This window comes from Oncorhynchus mykiss, chromosome 8 (assembly GCF_013265735.2).
Source record: "Oncorhynchus mykiss isolate Arlee chromosome 8, USDA_OmykA_1.1, whole genome shotgun sequence".
NCBI classification, from domain to species: domain Eukaryota; kingdom Metazoa; phylum Chordata; class Actinopteri; order Salmoniformes; family Salmonidae; genus Oncorhynchus; species Oncorhynchus mykiss.
The window spans coordinates 10,327,329-10,348,266 of record NC_048572.1 but is presented as its reverse complement, the minus strand read 5'-3'; the positions used below and the strand labels follow the sequence as shown (position 1 = coordinate 10,348,266).

Genomic DNA, 20,938 nt, shown 5'->3' with positions numbered 1-20,938 from the left:
GAGAGAGAACGAGAGAGAAAGAAAGACTTGTTTTCCTCACCTCTGGTCCTCATGGGAGGAAGCAAACTTTCTAGAGTGAAGTGTGTTAGTGTTTCCTTCTCTCCTTGCTTGTCTGTCATATTAATGCTTATGGGACAAGAGCATGCAGGCAACAATGGAAAGGATGCATATTGGGCTAAGTTAGCGTCGCTCACTGATGCCACCTTCCCAGAAACCTAAAATACTGGACGACCCCAGGCTGGCGCTAATGTCGGTGGCTTCATGGGTATGCTGTATGGTTGGGAACACCGGTTTGAATCTCGAGTCGACCGTGGCAGAGAAGGATCCTGTTACATATGGTTGAATGGATAATGGGGTGGGGTGGGGTAGTGGTTGGAGTCGTGCCTGAATACACTGACCTATTTGGTGCAAACGTATACGAGTCAGCATATTTCAACAAAAACGTACATCACGAATTTTAACGAATTAATATACAGGCAATCCACACCCCAATGGAGTTATGGTATCCGCTCATCAAATACAGTGGAGAAATGGTGTCAGTGGAGATGTCATTTACAGCACCCTGGACTAAAGCCCACGGTGAAATCAGTTCTTTCTGCTTCGACGGAAAAGTCAACATTCCCCCGAATGTGGAACACCGCGTCGGATTTTGTGTTACACCGCTCATTTTCCAATCTTACGGATTTACCTCACACAGGCATACTTTTGCTAAAACATTTCCAAGTTCACAGGGAAATTCCAGCTCATGCGAAACCCGCACACGTACAATGTATCGTTTTACATCTCTGAGCCAGTTAAAGAGGCTCGAATGAAAATCAAACCAGGCACCATGGCCAGCACCCAAAACCCACAAACGTCAAAGAGGGAATTGTGATAGAAAATACAGGAATAATAAGTATGGGTTTTCTCTATGGTTGAATGAATGGTCAGGTAAGATCCTGGACGATTGTGAAGTCATCTTTTTGTGGGTGGGGGGGGGGATAGTATAGGAGTGCCCAGGGTTGGCGCTGTGTGGTTAGTTAAATAGATTTAGGGACCATGCCTCTGTTTGATATTTATAGAGAGGCCCTACCTTGCATCCTCCAACAACTCAAGCTTGAAGAGAATAAACCTTTGTCATTTCAGTGAGAAAGTAAAAATGTGTCTTGTGCCTTTCACACATAAATCAACCCATGCACATTACCACTGATAGCAGGTTCTTCAATTAAGTCAAACAAATGTTAAGTCAGAGATACTAGAACAGTCTGCAGCACCCGGCCTCACCCTACTAGAATCTGAAGTCAAATGTCTACTGTTGGCTGATGATCTGGTGCTTCTGTCACCAACCAAGGAGGGCCGACAGCAGCACCTAGATCTTCTGCACAGATTCTGTCAGACCTAAATCTCAGTAAGACAAAAAATAATGGTGTTCCAAAAAAGGTCCAGTCACCAGGACCACAAATTCCATCAAGACACCATTGCCCTAGAAGGGACTTCTATGCCATCAAAAGGAACATACAATTCGACATACCAATTAGGATCTGGCTAAAAATACTTGAATCAGTCATAGAACCCATTGCCCTATATGGTTGTGAGGTCTGGGCCACTCACCAACCAAGAATTCACAAAATGGGACAAACACCAAACTATGATTCTGCATGCAGAATTCTGCAAAAATATCCTCAGTGTACAACGTAAAACACCAAATAATGCATGCAGAGCAGAATTAGGCCGATACCCACTAATTATCAAAATCCAGAAAAGAGCCGCTAAATTCCCTATAGAGAGATGAACTTGGAGAAGAGTAAGCTGGCCTTGGAGCTCTGTTCACAAACACACCCCACACAGCCCCAGGACAGAAACACAATTAGACTCAACCAAATCATGAGAAAACAGAAAGATACGTAAATACTTGACACACTGGAAAGAATTTACAAAAACAACTGAGCAAACTAGAATGCTATTTGGCCCTAAACAGAGAGTACACAGTGGCAGAATACCTGACCACTGTGACTGACCCACAGTTGAGGAAAGCTTTGACTATGTACAGACTCAGTGAGCATAGCCTTGCTATTGAGAAAGGCCGCTGTAGGCAGACCTGGCTCTCAAGAGAAGACAGGCTATGTGCTCACTGCCCACAAAATGAGGTGGAAACTGAGCTGCACTTCCTAACCTCCTGCGCTATGTATGACCATATTAGAGAGACATATTTCCCTCAGATTACACAGATCCAAATTATTTGAAAACAAACAAACATTTTATGAACTCCCCTACCTACGGGGTAAAATACCAGTGTGCCATCACAGCAGCACGATTTGTAACCTGTTGCCACAGGAAAAGGGCAACCAGTGACCAATGTTTATTTATTTTCCCTTTTGTACTTTAACTATTTGCACTTCGTTACAACATTGTATATAGACATAATGACATTTGAAATGTCTTTATTCTTGTGGAACTTTCAGCCAGACTTGCAAATACTGAGCTAGAGCATTGATGGTGGTGTGGGGTCAAGGTCATGAAGTAGGGGGAACTTTCCCCTAGAGACACTAATTGAAGGTCAGTTTAGCATTTTCCCACATAATGTATTGAAGGACGGTGCTCACAGGCAACTTTTACCCTGTGCAGGAACTACAGTATGGGACATACGACTACTTCTGAGGCAGACTTGGGTCATTGATACTTTGCAATGAGAATGTGTTCAGTGAATTTACCTGGTAAAATAAAATAAAAAAACAAATAAAAAACACAACCATATGACCTCTGTTGAGACAGAGAGCGGGACATTTCTGTGCCCCGATTGGCTAATCTGGGGTTCTGAGCAATAATTTCATAGGTTTACCATGTTGATGGATCAGTTGCCACGCAAATTACATGGGAGATTGAATACAGAGTTCCTGAAAGTCGCTAATACCATGTCAAGTTAGCTGAGAGCTCTTCTTCAGACCGAAATCAGTTACTTGAGTGGGATCTTGCTCTTTTAAAAAAATGTCTAATTCTGGATAGCCGCCTTTTGGGCACTCATGACTTTGTCAAGCAATCAAGTACCTCAACCCTAACCCTGGCCCAATCAAGTACTCCAACCCTAGCCCAATCAAGTACTCCAACACTAACCCAACCAAGTACTCCAACACTAACCCAACCAAGTACTCCAACACTAACCCAACCAAGTACTCCAACACTAACCCAACCAAGTACTCCAACACTAACCCAACCAAGTACTCCAACCCTAGCCCAACCAAGTACTCCAACCCTAGCCCAATCAAGTACTCCAACCCTAGCCCAATCAAGTACTCCAACCCTAGCCCAATCAAGTACTCCAACCCTAGCCCAATCAAGTACTCCAACCCTAGCCCAATCAAGTACTCCAACCCTAGCCCAATCAAGTACTCCAACACTAACCCAATCAAGTTCTCCAACCCTAGCCCAACCAAGTACTCCAACCCTAGCCCAATCAAGTACTCCAACCCTAGCCCAATCAAGTACTCCAACCCTAGCCCAATCAAGTACTCCAACACTAACCCAATCAAGTTCTCCAACCCTAGCCCAACCAAGTACTCCAACCCTAGCCCAATCAAGTACTCCAACCCTAGCCCAACCAAGTACTCCAACCCTAGCCCAACCAAGTACTCCAACACTAACCCAACCAAGTAACCAATGGATTTCAGGACAAAAAAGACGAAGAAATGCAAAGCACTGACTCCACTACTTCAAATAAATGTGATGGTAACGAATGGTATGTTGTAGAGCTGGGCCATATGAACAAAAATCCATATCAATTTAAGTGTAATATAAAAAAAATCTGTTGTAGGACAACGACCACTACTTTAAATGTTGTGGTTATCATGGTCCCCTTATTTTACTTGAAACATCACTTTCCTCTTCGTAAAGGATACTATTCGTTATTATGGATATCAGTAAAATGTCCTTGATAATGGTCAGTATTGATCATTTTCGGTTTGTCGTCCCAGCTCTAGTATGTTGTCAGCTACATAAAACATTCCAGAGTATCATCCTGGTCCTTTAAAATGAAACAGTGCTACAGTTTTAAGATGTCATTTATCATAAGATGAGAAAACATTCACTTCACTCATTTAGGTATTCATGGAATACATGTTTATAAGATTGCAATTTCTAAGTGTACTGTGTCTAGTTAAAAAAATAAAATAATACATTTATCGAGAGGAAGACTTGCCTGAGAGAACGAGTGTGTGAGCAGCCATTGTACAATCGTTTTCTCAGCAGGATGTGCTTGACTGAGCTCTCGACTGATGGGTGTGAGTGTGTTAAAAGCATAATGTGTGTATAGTATGTAAGTGTTGTGCTTGAGCGTGGTGTGTGTGTGTCTAAACCACAGCTGGTCCGGAATAACAGAGCTCACTCCTTTGTAACAACACTATACCAGCATGGTGTGTGTGTGTGTGTGTGTACATGAAATCACATTTTATTGGTCACATACTCATATGTATATACTGTATTCTATACCATCTTGCCTATGCCGCTCGGTCATCACTCATCCATATATTTATATGTACATATTCTTATTCATTCCCTTAGATTTGTGTGTATTAGGTAGTTGTGGAATTGTTCAATATTACCTGTCAGATATTGCTGCATTGTTGAAACTAGAAGCATAAACATTTCGCTACACTCGCAGTAACATCTGCTAACCAGGTGTATGTGGCCATTAACATCTGCTAACCAGGTGAGGTGTATGTGACCATTAACATCTGCTAACCAGGTGTGGTGTATGTGACCATTAACATCTGCTAACCAGGTGTATGTGACCATTAACATCTGCTAACCAGGTGTATGTGACCATTAACATATGCTAACCAGGTGTATGTGACCATTAACATCTGCTAACCATGTGTATGTGACCAATACAATTTGATTTGGCAGATGTTATTGTGGGTGTAGCAAAATGCTTGTGTTTCTAGCTCCAACAGTGCAGTAATATCTAACAAGTAATATCTAACTAAATGCTTGTGTTTCTAGCTCCAACAGTGCAGTAGTATCTAAAGCAGTATGTAAACACTATTGTGTCTGTGTGTGTTCACCCACTAGTGTATGGCGTTTGCAAAGTTGTCATATTTGGATTATGTTTGATGAATCAGTCTGTGCAGTGCATAATGTACACATAATCTCCACATGCAGCATCCTGTATGGAAGAAGAAAGACATTGACTTGTCTGCTTAAGCACCGGCATGATCCTCCAGTCAAGACCCATTGTTATGTAAGGAGATGATCCCACAGCATTAGCCTTAAAGGGTTAATAATAGTCAACCCAGTGACGTCACACCTGGTATCCATGGATTCCTATCTCCACCCACTGATAATAAGTCATTGATAAAAGTCAAAATGTTCAAGTCAGTTCCATACAGTCGAGAGAACTGGCTGAAATGGAGTGGCACGTGGTCACAAGCCTTGACACACGAAGAAGGAACACATGCTCGCGCTGCAGTCTCCTTCGCACACAAACAAACCTGCTAAGCCCCCTAACGCTGCACTGGTCTGACCACGCTAACTGGATTTGCCATAAGTGAATGACAGATCTCCAGCGACGCTCTTTTGGAGTTACTCAAATTGCTTGAGATTGAAGGATTCAACTCAGCATGAGGCCTTCCTACTGCCAACAACCAAATCCGCATAGCTATCTTTGAATAGTCCAGCCAATCACCCGACTTGAGACCAGATGAAAGACCCTTGTTTACATTGTCAATCTCTTTGGTCCACACAATGCAATGGTTTACAAACATGCCTTAAAATGTGATTTTATGAGCATTGTCATCCCAGACACAACACACAGTAAATCTGAGACTGACCTCTCATTGCCCTTTTTGTTTGCGCCTAGCCTTAAGTTTAGGCCAATCATGGGACTGGCTTGACAGATAGGGCATGCTAATGACATTGGACCATCGTGTGACCTGTCTAAGGGGTTGTGAGGAGAAAGCCACCTGTCACATGCAAACATCCCAGGCCTGCGACACCGTCAGCCCGCCAGCGTCCCTCGCTAGGGGTGCCTTCTCTACACTCGCAAGTGCGTAAATCAGTTTACATTGTGATATTTCACATAAACAGCCTACTCACTATACACAGAACTGTTATGATTTGACTACCAGCAGTGTATAGAGGGATAATGGCAAATTCTGTATAGGCAAAATTTTGACTGAGCTCTTTTGCAATAAAGACATTTCACAGGCAAACCAACAAATACCAAGGTCAATTTGACTGTGTAATGCATGGGAGCTCTTTAAAAGCAGAGAGGATACTTTGTCACGTACCTCCACGATGCTGCGCAGATCCCTCACGTACATGCGCTCCGTCTCGATGATCTCCATGACCACCCGGTCCAAGTAGGTGATCTTGGGGTTGGGCGCCATGGTTATGGCTGCGAAGGGCGATAACGGGGGCGTGTGGCAGGTGCTGGCAGCCCGCGAGGGCGTGTCAGTGTTGTTGTTGTTAAGCTGGTCGAACTTCCCGCCACGAGAGACCAGTCCTTCCCCAGAAGGGTCCGCCGTATCGGGATGCTGGCGGTCCTGATCGCCGACGCCAACCGGAGGATTCAGCTCCAAGTCGATGTCGTCTCCGGTAGGGGGCACGCTGCCGCCAGGTGGAGGCGGAGCGGGGCCGTCGTCCCGGGATGACCCTGACCCCGAGGACAAGGTGGAGACCAGGCTCACGGGGCGCTGGCCAGCGGAGGGGAAGTCGGAGCAGTCGGAGGGTGTGGCGGAGGGTGCCCGCTCATTACTACTGATGGAGGCAGTGGACAAACGGGGGGACTCTGGAAGGAGAAGAGGACAGGAAGTCAGGGAAAACGTATGTACATTCTGACTGACATTGGTGGAATTCATTGTGATTGGTCATCCAAAAGGTGGGAAAAGCTCATCCACCAAATCACATATTCAACTCGCCTGAGTTTTCTGAAGCAAAAATCAAAGATGAGTAAAGAGCTAGGCATCACTTGGTCAATCAACTGAACAAGTCCCTCACTGAGAAATAGCAGAGCAAAGATGCCTTGTGATTGTTTCACCAGAAATGTACCATTAATGGACCCCTATTGACATTGTACAGCAACTGAAGTTTCCTATCAGGAAGAGAGATTTGGAGAGGTGTAAATCAGTGCAGCATCCCACTATTTATAAGATGGCTACTTGTCCAGGCATATTCTGCAAAATAAAAAGTATCCACTTGGTTAAATACCGCATGTAAGCAAGTTGGCTTCACTCAATTTGTTTTGAGAGCTGCAATTATGATTGACTGGTCAGGAGAAGAACATCCTATGCTTCAATGCAGTGCAGAATCCATTGCTATAGTGTCTCTTAACTATATAAAGTGGGATTCAAATGGCTTTGTCATTTTTTTGTCAATAATGTACACAAAAAAAGTTGAACATTACATTTTGTTGTTAAGATGAATGAAAAATAACACTAATTTACCTCGATTAAATAAGTATTCGCCCCCTGAGTCAATACATGTTAGAAACACCTTTAGCAGCGATGACACCTGGATTGTGCAATATTTGCCGATTTTTCTTTAACATTTTTCAAGCTCTGTCAAGGTGTTGTGGATCATGGCTAGACAGAAATTATCTATTCTTGCCATAGATTTTCAAGCAGATTTAAGTCAAAACTGTAACTTGGCCACACTGGAACTTTCACGGTATTCTTGGTAAGACACGGCAGTGTAGATTTGGCCTTGTGTCGTAGGTTTCTGTCCTGCTGAAAGGTTCCTCTCAGTGCCTGGTGTCAAGCAGACTGAAGCAGGTTCTCCTAAAGGATTTTGCCTGTGCTTAGCTCCATACCGTTTCTTTTTATCCTGAAAAACTGACGTCTTTGCCGATGAAAAGCATACCCCTACCATGATGCAGCCACCCCAATGCTTGAAAACAAGGACACAGTTACTTAGTGATGTGTGGTGTTGGATTTGACCCAATCATAAGGCTTTGCATTTAGGCCAAAAAAAGTGTATTCCTTTGGTGCATTTGTTTTTGCTGGATTACTTTAATGCCTTACAGGATTAATGTTTTGGAATATTTGTATTCTTCTTTTCACTATAATTTACGTCATTATTGTTGAGTCACTACGATGTTGTTGATCCATCCTAAGTTTTCACCCATCACAGCCCTTGAAGTCTGAATCATGGTGAAATCCCTGAGCAGTTTTTTTTTCCAGTCCCGCAGCTCAGATCAGAAGCAAGACCATCTTTGATGTGTCTGGATGGTTTATTATATATTCCAAAGAGCGTAATTATTAACTTGACCATGCTTAAAAATATATTACATTTCTGATTTGTTACCCATCTAACAATCCCTGCCCTTCTTTCAAAAAGCTCTTTGTAGTTTAATCTGTGCTTGAAATTCAATACTTTACTGAGGAACTTTACCAATGTTGTATCTATGGGGCACAGAGAAACGGGAAGTCATTAAAAAAAATCATGTCAACCCCTATTATTTCACAGTCCATGTAACTTATTTTAATTGTTTCTCCAGAACTGATTTAGGCAGGGCCTATACAAAGGGGGTGAATAGTTATGCAGACAATATTTTAGTTCTATAATTTGTATTAGTTTGTAAAAAAAGTTTAAATTAAAAAAATTGTGTAGATCAATAACTTGAATCTTTTTTAATCCCACTTTGTAATGCAACAAAATGTGAATACTTATGATGGGACACACACACTAAATAAAGTGCATTCTGAATATATATATATATTGCTTTGTTATTATGGGGTATTGTGTGTAGATTGATGAGGAAAGAAACGACTCAATTTTAGAATAAGGCTGTAACGTAACAAAACGTAGAAAAAGTCAAGGGGTCTGAATACTTTCCCAATGCACTGTACATTACATTAGATACTACACTAAATAAACTATGAGTATTAATACTTAAACTGTATATACTACATACAATACAAGTACTGAGATAGTACCAAAACTGTTCACGAAATGAAGACAGCGGAATGTGACACCGTGTTCTGCTTTTGATGTACAGTCGTGGCCATAAGTTTTGAGAATGACACAAATATTAATTTTCACAAAGTCTGCTGCCTCAGTTTGTATGATGGCAATTTGCATATACTCCAGAATGTTTTGGGTCCATGGCCAGGAAACTCCCCAGACCTTAATCCCATTGAGAACTTGTGGTCAATCAAAAACCCACAAATTCTGACAAACTCCAAGCATTGATTATGCAAGAATAGGCTGCCATCAGTCAGGATGTGGCCCAGAAGTTAATTGACAGCATGCCAGGGCAGATTGCAGTCTTGAAAAACACTGCAAATATTGACTCTTTGCATCAACGTCATGAAATTGTCAATAAAAGCCTTTGATACTTATGAAAATGCTTGTAATTATACTTCAGTATTCTATAGTAACATCTGACGAAAATATCTAAAAGACACTGAAGCAGCAGACTTCGTAGGAATTAATATTTGTGTCATTCTCTAAACTTTTGGCCACGACTGTAATGTTGCTCATGAGGAAATGACAGTTATTTATGATCGATTAAGTTTGCAATAGTGGTTTCCTTTTCCTGGCTTCTCCCTGAAGCCCGACCCATTCAACATCAATTCAGATGGTCTCATGTAGATTTTTCTCATTTCCAAAATTTGCTTTTGGAATAACAGATAGATTTTCTTTCAGCATTAAAGCCTGTGAATTCCATCAGATATATATATATTTTTTTTAAAGGGAGTGAAATCTCCTGGGAACTGGAGAAGGGACATGTTTTAGGTGTGTACCAGAACAAAGGACCCCACATTTGAACAGCCTGGTCATGCTGAAGATGGCCTTAAAAAGGTAAGCGAAACCTAAAACTGTGGTGAAGGGCAACTCAGCCTCAAGTATTACAAAAGGACCTCTGTTAGGTCATCCTAAAATGTGCCTGAATTAAAACACCACATCCTCTGGAAAATACAGAAATCCAGTAATTTCCTTCTGGATCAGTGGGAGCTTTTCCATTCTCAACTAAGGAATTTTGTGTTAACATTAGGACAGAAACAGTTGGTGGAAAAGTCATGGTGGACTTGGGAGACTTCCGAGCTGCCCACTTCACTTGATGAGCTGAGCGTTTGAGCAGTGGTCATTTTACAGAATGGCCACGCTCTGAGGTCGATCTTGAGGCATCGGGTCCTCAGCACCCCATAAAGTCTACATATACTAACAAGGCCATAGTGGTAAAGACAGCACTGCTATGATAATACAGTATACGACTTCAGCTTCCATTAAAGGTAGAAGGAAACATTTAACAGATCTCTCAAAGATCATATTGGGCCTATCCATGTATGCACTGTATATCATATTTTGATTATATCGTATAGTTCCAGTAGACAAGCACATGAATATACATAGGCCAAAGCAAATAACGAAACATATAGGTAATGACTGCTTTGTTATTTTACAACGCAAATGCATATAACATTGCATGAGTTCATCACTGTGAACGCCGCATCAGTTGGAAAGCACCCCCAGGTTTTGTTAGTGTGACTAGTTGCTTGGTAACTATCATTTCATAACTGAACGGAAGGAAATGTATGCCACAGTTTTATAATATAAGCAAATCATTTACCATGACCCATTTGGTTCCCTCCACAGGATTTGAGCCCGTGTCATCAAATAGTTACATCATTGATGTATGAGTATGGCATTGCAAAAACAAGAGTGCTTCCCGAGAAAAAAATGAAGAGAAATTACAGAATTACTACACACCCTGTGAGGTGTCATACATTCCCAAACGACATAAGCAACCCAAAATATCAACATTTGCAAACACATGTCAGAACCTCACACCATCAAAGCATTAGTGGCCTCTAAATAGGATTTGCAGAGATGATGCAATTAAGTAAAGTGCTGCCATTCCAAAGAGCCCAAAACATCGGTCACAAACTAAAACATTAGAACAACATACTGTAAATCATGTCAGTTTGAACCGCTGGAAAATTCATTGAAGACAGCAGACCAAAATCAAAGACACTGTAGCTTCCTCAAAACACCAGCAGGCACAAGACATTCCACAGCTGTTAACAAGGGTTTCTGGTGGAAGACTGTTCTTGGACTATAACATGTTTCTGCATGTTGACTCCCTGATGAGCCAAGAGGAAACAGGATATGACTAAGGGGAAGATCATTTATTGACATAGTAAGCTTATCAATAAAGCTATGAGAGTAATACGATCCCTTAGTACCAAAACACAAACAATATTTTTATTTATCTGATTTAGCTTTTATTTAACTAGGCATGTCAGTTAAGAACAAATTATTATTTACAATGACAGCCTATAATGTACACACGAGCATACCATTTAATAGCAATGCATTGTGGGTATGTATTCCAAGTTGTGTGTCAGTACGGACATTGGAAAAGAGAATCATAAAATCAGCCTATAAGGAACATGACTGAGCGAATTATAACTTCATATTTGATCTGAAATGATCTGCCTACTTGGAGAACTGGCTATGAACAAATCAATCGTGGTCAGGAACATGGTCACAAACAGTCAACTAAACAGTCAATATGATACCAAGTAGGGATGCATGATATATCGGTGAACATGTTGATGTTCCGATGTTAAAAATCGATGTCAATGCTACCGTGCATGCCTATATAACGTACATGATGTAATGATGCCAAGTAAATTGTCGCGCTAAACGTGCAACACAGCATTCCTAACCTAGCCCAAGATGGCACCGGAGGAGATGGCCAACGTTTTACTGTCTCCTAACCAATTGTGCGATTATGTGTTTATTTTCATGTTATTTGTAAATTATTTTGCACATAATGTTTCTGAAACCGTATCTTAAGGCAGAAAATAGCTTCTGGATATCAGCACATCGGGACTCTAACCCGGAAGCTTACAAGAAATCCCGCTATAACCTGCGACGAACCATCAAACAGGCAAAGTGTCAATACAGGGCTAAGATTAAATCATACTACACTGGCTCCGACGGATGTGGCAGGGCTTGCAAAGTATTACAGACTACAAAGGGAACAACAGCCGCAAGTTGCCCAGTGACATGAGCCTACCAGACAAGATAAATCACCTTTATGCTCGCTTCGAGGCAAGCAAGACTGAGGCATGCATGTGAGCATCAGCTGTTCCGGACGACTTTGTGATCACGCTCTCCATAGCCAACGTGAGTAAGACCTTTAAACAGGTCAACATACACAAGGCTGCGGGGCCAGACGGATTACCAGGACGAGTGCTCCGGGCATGTGCTGACCAACTGGCCTGTGTCTTCACTGACATTTTCAACATGTCCCTGATTGAGTCTGCAATATCAACATGTCTCAAGCAGACCACCACAGTCCCTGTGCCCAAGAACACTAAGGTAAGCTGCCTAAATGACTACAGACGTGTAGCACTCACGTCCGTAGCCATGAAGTGCTTTGAAAGGCTGTTATTGGCTCACATTAACACCACTATCCCAGAAACCCTAGACCCACTCCAATTTGCATACCGCCCAAACAGATCCACAGATGATGCAATCTCTATAGTACTCCCCACTGCCCTTTCCCACCTGGACAAAAGGAACACCTATGTGAGAATGCTATTCATTGACTACAGCTCAGCGTTCAACACCATAGTACCCTCAAAGCTCATCACTAAGCTAAGGAACCTGGCACTAAACACCTCCCACTGCAACTGGATCCTGGACTTCCTGACGGGCCGCCCCCAGGTGGTGAGGGTAGGTAGCAACACATCTGCCACGCTGATTCCTCAACACTGGAGCTCCCCAGGGGTACGTGCTCCCTGTTCACCCATAACTGCATGGCCAGGCACGACTCCAACACCATCATTAAGTTTGCAGACGACAACAGTGGTAGGCCTGATCACCGACAACAACGAGACAGCCTATAGTGACGAGGTCAGAGACCTGGCCGGGTGGTGCCAGAATAACAACCTATCCCTCAACGTAACCAAGACTAAGGAGATGATTGTTGACTACAGGAAAAGGAGCACCGAGCACATCCCCATTCTTATCGACGGGGCTGTAGTGGAGCAGGTTGAGAGCTTCAAGTTCCTTGGTGTCCACATCAACAACAAACTAGAAGGGTCCAAACACACCAAGACAGTCGAAGAACACGACAAAACCTATTCCCCCTCAGGAAAGCCTATTCCCCCTCAGGAAACTAAAAAGATTTGGCATGGGTCCTGAGATCCTCAAAAGGTTCTACAGCTGCAACATAGAGAGCATCCTGACCGGTTGCATCACTGCCTGGTACGGCAATTGCTCGGCCTCCGACCGCAAGGCACTTCAGTGGGTAGTGCGTACGGCCCAGTACATCACTGGGGCAACGCTGCCTGCCATCCAGGACCTCTACACCAGGCGGTGTCAGAGGAAGGCCCTAAAAATTGTCAAAGACCCCAGCCACAGACTGTTCTCTCTACTACCGCATGGCAAGCGGTACCGGAGTGCCAAGTCTAGGACAAAAAGGCTTCTCAACAGTTTTTACCCCCAAGCCGTAAGACTCCGGAACAGGTTACCAAATTGTTACCCGGACTATTTGCATATTGTGCCCCCCCCCCAACCCTCTTTTACGCTGCTGCTACGCTCTGTTCATCTTATATGCATAGTCACTTTAACTATACATTCATGTACATACTACCTCAATTGACCCGACCAACCAGTGCTCCCGCACATTGGCTAACCGGGCTATCGGAGCCTGTAAGTAAGCATTTCACTGTACACCTGTTGAATTCGGCGCACGTGACAAATAAACTTTGATTTATTTGAATGTCTGCTGTGTGGATCGAACAGTCATTTGAAAGAGTAAGAACTTTTCAGAGAGACAACCCAAAGGCGAAGTCCATTAAAGCCAACAGAAAGGAATTCATTGCCCTTGACAAGCAACCCTTCTGTCGTGGGTGATGTTGGCTTTCGTTGACTGGGCGAGCACACACTACCAAGTGTGCTATTTTGCAGATGTTGCCCTACCTCAGTTGCATAGTAATAGCGTCACTGCTATTAGCTTCACGACACACATACTATGGAACGCCGTTGGGGTCTGTGCGTGTCAAAAAAGATACAGTAGCACTGTCAAAGCTGTACAAAAAAAGTCTGCAAACACCGACCACGGACAACGTATTTACGACGTAATAAAGCATAATTTGTTCAACCGCAACTTCTGGGGTAGCTAGCTTTAGCTTGGTACCTAGCTAGCACCAATTTAACCAGCCTGAAAACAAATGACCAGTAGAAACTGCAGTCATTTTCATTATTCTTAGCAATGATTTAGGAATCCTTGTGAGTAAGTATTAGGTAGGTTGCCAGTTGTTGTTCGCCTCTTGAAATTGAACTTCAGTTCATGAAAATAAATAGTTAGCCAGCTACTTAACCCTGTTGCCCAAAGCTATCATCAGAAGCAGCCAGCTAGCTTCATCAGGTTAGTGAGGCTTGACCGGACCGGGTTGTGTTGTGAAGCTAGCCACAATAAGGAATAAGCACAATAGTAGAATTTGCAGTTAGCCTTCAAAATAAAAGTATGTCATTGACAGTGATGCAAATGAATACAAATAGTAGAATTATGCCATACTTTTATTTTGAAAATCCACTATTGTGGCTAGCTTCACAAAGATGGGTCCGACCACCATTAATCAAATAAGAACTGTCTTCTGAATGAGGGTTATTTTAGATGACACCGAGCTATATAGTTAACTAGCTAACTACAGCTACTGAAACTAGCTATGTTTTTTGGGGAAGAACATTGTTTGCATGAGCAAGCTAGCTTTTTTTTATGGCCAGCACTGTACGTGCGCGAGACAACTTTACCAGCATCATAGCATACGTATCGATGAATCGTGACATATGAAATACAAGTGATAGTGTAATAATTACATAAAAAATGAATGAACACATTAAATTATTATTTGATGTGCAGTCATATTCAAGTCCTGATTGGTCAACAAGCTTATTTGACATATCAAATAGCGTTATTTGATGTGTATATTTTTTGGACACGCTGAGATGAGCCGACAGGAAGATCACGGGACAAACTCGAAAGAGAATGACTTTTCTGTTAGTATGAAGGACACAACGTTCCCACGGGAATGTCAGGATCCATTCTCCTCATGGGTGTTTACCATTAACGCTCAATTAAATCATTGTTAAATCATCCATTCGTGACAAGAGTGCATGATTAGCATTAGCATGTTTTCCCCTATTAGACTGCTCTGCAATGCAGTAGATCAGCCTTTGTAGCTTTTACATCCAGTTTCCACAATAGAATAATAATAATAATAATATGATCCATTCCTGTCTTGGGAGTCAATGGTTAGCGTCGTCGCACTATAACCTCATTGTCAGATCATCATTGCACAATAATCATTCATCTACATTATAAGCGGGTATGTTATGTCAGTAGCAAATCTTCTGCATGCCAAATCATTGAGTCAGATGAATTGATTGTAATATGTGGAGACGGATCATACAGAAAACCAAAGATTGATTTGTTGGTATTTTTTAAAAATAAGTTTGATTGAGCTTTTCTTTCTAGCATGCAAAAAAATATATATACATGGACATACCCACTAACCAGTCCGGAGACAGTTCTGTAATACATTTGTACAGGACTGAGCCTGTGTTTCTACCTGGGGGGGGGGGAGGAATAGACAGAGACATTCAAACAGAGTCATGCCAAAATATATAACTGTAGAGTTCATCAGCACTTAGCAAATCAGTAAGCCTAATGTACAAAAAGTGATATAGCATTACATTGGTACACATACCCCTATCAAACATGGAGCAACTTGTGACTATCGGTTAGCAGAGCAACACTTAATAAACTCTTACTGCAGCAGCAATAGCAGAGTGAAGAGATGGGTGCACAGAGAGAAAAAGGTGGGCCTCCCTCTCCCTCGCTATGCTTAACTCTCCCATTGACTCGTTAAACCCCCTGGTCAAGGTCAGGCCTTGTTGTAGGAGCGAAGTCCAGCACTGATACAATTCCCTTTTTCCGGTGCATTCTCCTAGTCCTAGGGCGCACACTTTGAAAGAAAACATTTTCAAACCGGTAACGTCCGTCTCCAGTCAGCCAGTCAGCCTTAAGAGGCAGTGGCTGGACTTTCACCTACACACAAACACAGCCGTTGGTTGAAGTACTACCAGTATGGAGCCACACAGACATTCAAATACACGGGGTTCACACACATTTAGGACCTGTCCCCACTACGAGAGGAAGGAGAGTGTGAGGAGCGGATTGGCGAAAGAGATTTCATATTACATCCTTACCTTACGTTGTGGCTGGCAAAGCCTATTCTTGGTCTGCAGCTCAAATTGACCGTAAATATCACAGTAGTCACTAGCCAATCAGCACAAACTACTCAACAACAACATTTATTCTAAAACATAAATAATGCAACAAAACCATATTACACGATTGAATAATGCAACAATCCACAAGCATGTGCAGACAATAAAAAGGTTATTTTATCGTCCATACACATTCAATTAGCAAGCAAACATGCTTCACAATCTAGTAACGTTAGCATATGAGTGAATGCTTCCACCTCCTATACGAATATAACAGTACAAAAAAGTTATCCAGCATCATTCAATACAGTATTATAATTTAGGCTACACAGCTAGGTAGCGTTAGCTAGCTAGCTAAACAAAATCATTTCTGCGTCCTCACATAAACATGCTAGCTATAGCTTAATGCTGACGTTTAGCTGAACCATAGCTATATAGGAGCTCCTATAGGATAACACTAGCTACCATTTTAAAGTGAAGCATCATTTGATCAAAATCATGTCATTATATGAGGTAAAATCAAATTGGGGGGGGGGGGGTTGCTTCTTGCCCAGACCTCTCGCTTAGTGCTATGGACGCTCATTCGCGCCACCGCAAACAACTAAAACGTTGATAATATCAAAAAATGTTGAGATAGTAACTCAAAATTGAGATCGTAGAACATACATATAGGATATGGTTCTTAATTTGTAACTTTATGTGGAGATTTTGTTCTATTTATCCACGTTGCAAAGATTAGCACAGTAGGGACGCCAGCAAACGTTGTGGCAAGCTCGCATTTGTCCCCAAAAAATAGACACAAAAGCATTGAAAAGAGGGTCAAAGTACTGTTGATTAGACTGATTTACCTCATGACTTCTTACCTCATGCACAATGAATCTGTCCTTCAGTCTGATCAACTGTAGCCTTCCGATAACCACAGCTGCAGGCAGCCTAAAGAAGCCTATGCCCTACTGTATATTCCCCTCTGGCCAGGGGAAACCAACAATAACATGTATTTATGGCTAAGCTATGTATATATAGCCTAAAATACATCTATTTATTTGTGTTAAGAGAAAATGTGAATGTGATCGAATTTGGTTTATACTCAAACTTTGGGTGGCTAGGCTATCTAGCTATCTATGACATACTGTGGGAGTAACGTTTTAACTACAGATGCAAAGACCTACACAACGCAACCCTGCATAAAGCAAGCTAAACCAGGTTAGTTCTATTGTCTAATTGCAGTTGTTGTTTTAGTGGGTTTTTTAAACCCACATGACCTGATTAGAAAGAACGGGTCAAATCACAGCCCGTAATAAAACTGTTTTACTATGTCATACCCTACAACTAGGGTCCAGAGTTTTACCTGGTTAGGTTAGCCTACCTAGGTCACACTCTGTGCCCCAGGAAAACACTCCTTTGGAGACAATGCTACAAATGAAGACACACATCCAATAAGTATGATCTACTATCTCAACATTTTTGTATTTTGAGATACTATTTAAAAAGTGCAAGATACTCTATATTTGTTTTACTATATTACTGGTGGAAAAGGCTTCCTTCCATACAGTGCAGTCAAGAAAATAATCTAAATAAACACTTGAGATTTAAAGCTATGTCGACAATTTCAGCCTGTCCGACAATTTCAGAACGTAACAGGCTGTTACATAGTGACTTTCAATGATTAATAAGGAGTCAATCAATGTGTGCATACACGCAAAGGAGACATACTGTACATATAATGTAGAATGAAACCGTAGAATGAAATACTAACGTGTACGAAGGCACTCAAACCTATCCAAACACTATACATCAAAATGAAGTCATTTATCCATGCACACAGACATAAATCTCAAAGCAGACACAGTCTCAGGCATGTGGTGACATCTTTGAACTAGCGTTTACAAATATAAATCACAGGCTAGTATAAATACAAATCTTACTCCTGTAAACCCTATTCATGTAGACTGGCATGGAGGGAGAATAAACCAACCCATGTTCAGCATTTTCATGGTGAATGATTCTTTCACCTGGAGGGGGGGGTCCAGGCTTTCTAAGAGATCCAGCTACGACTCCCCTAATACCAGTTGGGATACAACTAAACAATCACTATGATTCATATATATCCTAAAATCAAATAACCTCGTTGAAATATAAGTGTCTTCTTTGCGAAGTGGAGCACATCTGGAAAAGGTTCCCCGACCACCGCTGTGCCGTGAACACACAAATCAACCAGCAGGCGCTTATAAAGCCACAGGACTTAACCGCCACTCCGGAGACAGACTGCCATGGATACCGGCTTTGGTCCCATAGATACAGGCTTTGGCGTCTGAAAACAGCCAACTAGCTTTCTCCAAAGCATCCCAGAGGTCCTGTCTCTTGGGCTACCTATAAGTAGGGCGAAGCTGCAATATCATGCTGACAAGAAATTATGCAGACTCCATTGACTGCAGCAATCTTAGTGTTGGTGCTGATTCTTTAAAAAATAAATCCCATTATAGTGGAAGTGAATGGTGATCAGAACAAGTGGTGGGTGAAGAAAGATGAAGGTAGAACAAAGGTCCCCAGATTTTACGATTCTTTGCAATATGTCAACAAGCAGTATCAGGTTTTAAAATCTTGACCTCATAGCTTCCCCCCTAAAACAAAATCATCCTTGGGAGCGTTGTCAGGGAATTAAGACTGAATGTGAACATGGTAAATATGAACAGAGAATACTACCATCCAACAATTTCCAGAGGTCGAGGACTCACCGAACCAACGGGTTAACTTGCGGTTGAATCCGTTCAGGAGCCTTTTCTCCTCCCAGGCGCTCCGGAGGGTGGCCATCTCCATGCCCGGTCTGAGGGCGACCCCCCAGGTTTTGTCCTTGGACCGACCCAGAGTGCTCATGGCTCTCTCTTGCTTCCCACACACCGAGTGCACGGACCTGCTGGACTGACCCAATCCAGGCCACTTCATGGGGTACCAAACTTGAGTGCCAGGTTGTCTCAACAACACTTCTTAACCAGGTGCGGTCTTACACAAACCCACAGAGGTAAAAGTAGTGAGCAGTGTTCCCGGTGGGAGCTTCAGACATAGTCCTCTACAGCTCCACAAATGGAAGGCAACTGAGGAAGTCACCTGGACTTGCCGCTCCCACAACACTCATACACACACACACACGCCCATTTGAACCAGGGAGGGTGTTAGGTGTCAAACGCAAGTATGGCCATAAGAGAAAGAGAGGAAGGGAGGTTGGAGGAAAGGGAGGGAGGGAGGTTGAAGGAAAGGAGGTTAGATTGTGATTGCAAGAATGCACAGCATGTAACGTTATCTCCCTTCCCAGCCTTGGCTTCCACAAGAGACTTGTCCCTCGCCCCCTACTCCCTCTCTCGTTCCACTTCTCCACGGAGAGGAGTGGTTGCCTAGGGAGGCAGTGCCTCGGCTCTCAGAACAATAACACCCAGTGTCTGAGGAATATTGCTGCACACAGAGAAACAGCATCGAATGAGAAATACTTTTTTTTTTTTTATAAAAAATGAAATGGTGTAGAAGTAGCTACATAGAATTAAATGAATTATATTTCTATCCTAATCAGCCAATGGGTGAGAAGAATTTGGCATCATAATACTATTCTCAAACCAGGAGCAGACAAGACCAGTGGTTGGTCTGAGCTCAGTCCCAGGTGAAATGACAGAACCATGCCATATATAAACAGTGCATGACAACAATAAGATGAATGGAATGTAGAACATGAGAACAGTCCTTTTACATTCTATACAGTGACAACTGCAACTTTCATATAGGCCCATTGACAGGCCACTGAAGGTGGGCTTTCCTAATGGTTGCCGTGGTATCACCCAGGTCGGTGTGTTAGGTGAGTTTTCACCATACAGTGTAACGTAAAGCTCTGGAAAAGCGCTGGGTATCCTAGTCAGTTGCACAACTGAACGCATTCAACCGGAATTTGTCTTCTGCTTTTAAATGTCGTTCTTCCCTTGAGCAAGGCAGTTACACCGGAGAGCTGCGGTTGTTGTGGGTTGTTACTGTGCTGACTCATATCCTCACCTACCCCGTGGCGTGGCATGTCACGACAGAGATGTGGGCATTGCGGTGGTGCCCACCTCTGTTACGAGTAACACATCCTTTCCAACCCCTGTTCTTTTTCAACACTAAGTTTTAGAAGACCATTCCCTTTTCTGTGTGTCGGGTCAGAGGAAGCCGTGGACTGAGTGCTCTTTCCCTACTGAACCTGTCGGTTTGAAGTCCGTCCTTATTTCTCTCTGACCTATGAGCGGCTTTGAAGTGGCAGGGAATCCTTGGGAATGTCAAATGGCACAGGCTGAGCGTGGGCATGGGGGGGGGGGGTCACTGCTCGATGTGTGTGAGTTTGACTCATTTGGTAAAGGCACACACACACAGCTTACCCAAATATAGAAAGGCACATAAAATCAACAGTGTAATGTTGGGATTCAGTCTCGTCAACTGTCCTTACCTTTATATTAGACCAATTTTCCCATGCCACGGTTATGCATTTCATATTTATTCTGTAAGAAACTCAAAATGTAGCCCTATCCATATAAGCCCATTCCCACAAGCATAAAGGGTTAAAACAGTCAAATGTTGTCTCTGGCCATGCCTTGCCAGTAATACTTACCCAGTGGGGGCATTTAGGATTATTCTTAGATGGCATTGCTGAGAAGGGTAGATGACGTAAGTGCCCGTTGAAAGCCTAATTCATTCAAAGTGA

At 42.6% G+C, this 20,938-nt stretch overlaps 1 protein-coding gene across 4 annotated transcripts in view; it reads right to left on the bottom strand.

Annotated features, from left to right (window-relative positions):
• The window catches only part of LOC110529353 (pleckstrin homology domain-containing family G member 3), a 117,488-nt gene that overhangs the window by 43,357 nt on the left and 53,193 nt on the right, over positions 1–20,938 (bottom strand). For 3 of the 4 annotated variants that reach the window (XM_036984730.1, XM_036984731.1, XM_036984733.1), the window contains exons 1-2: positions 18,960–19,297; positions 6,261–6,760 (exon numbers count right to left, since the gene is read on the bottom strand). In XM_036984730.1, coding sequence (XP_036840625.1) covers positions 6,261–6,760; positions 18,960–19,167 — 708 coding nt within the window. In that variant the 5' untranslated portion in view covers positions 19,168–19,297. Of the gene's footprint in view, positions 1–6,260; positions 6,761–18,959; positions 19,298–20,938 lie in introns of those variants that run through there. The other variant, XM_036984732.1, reaches the window with a different exon arrangement.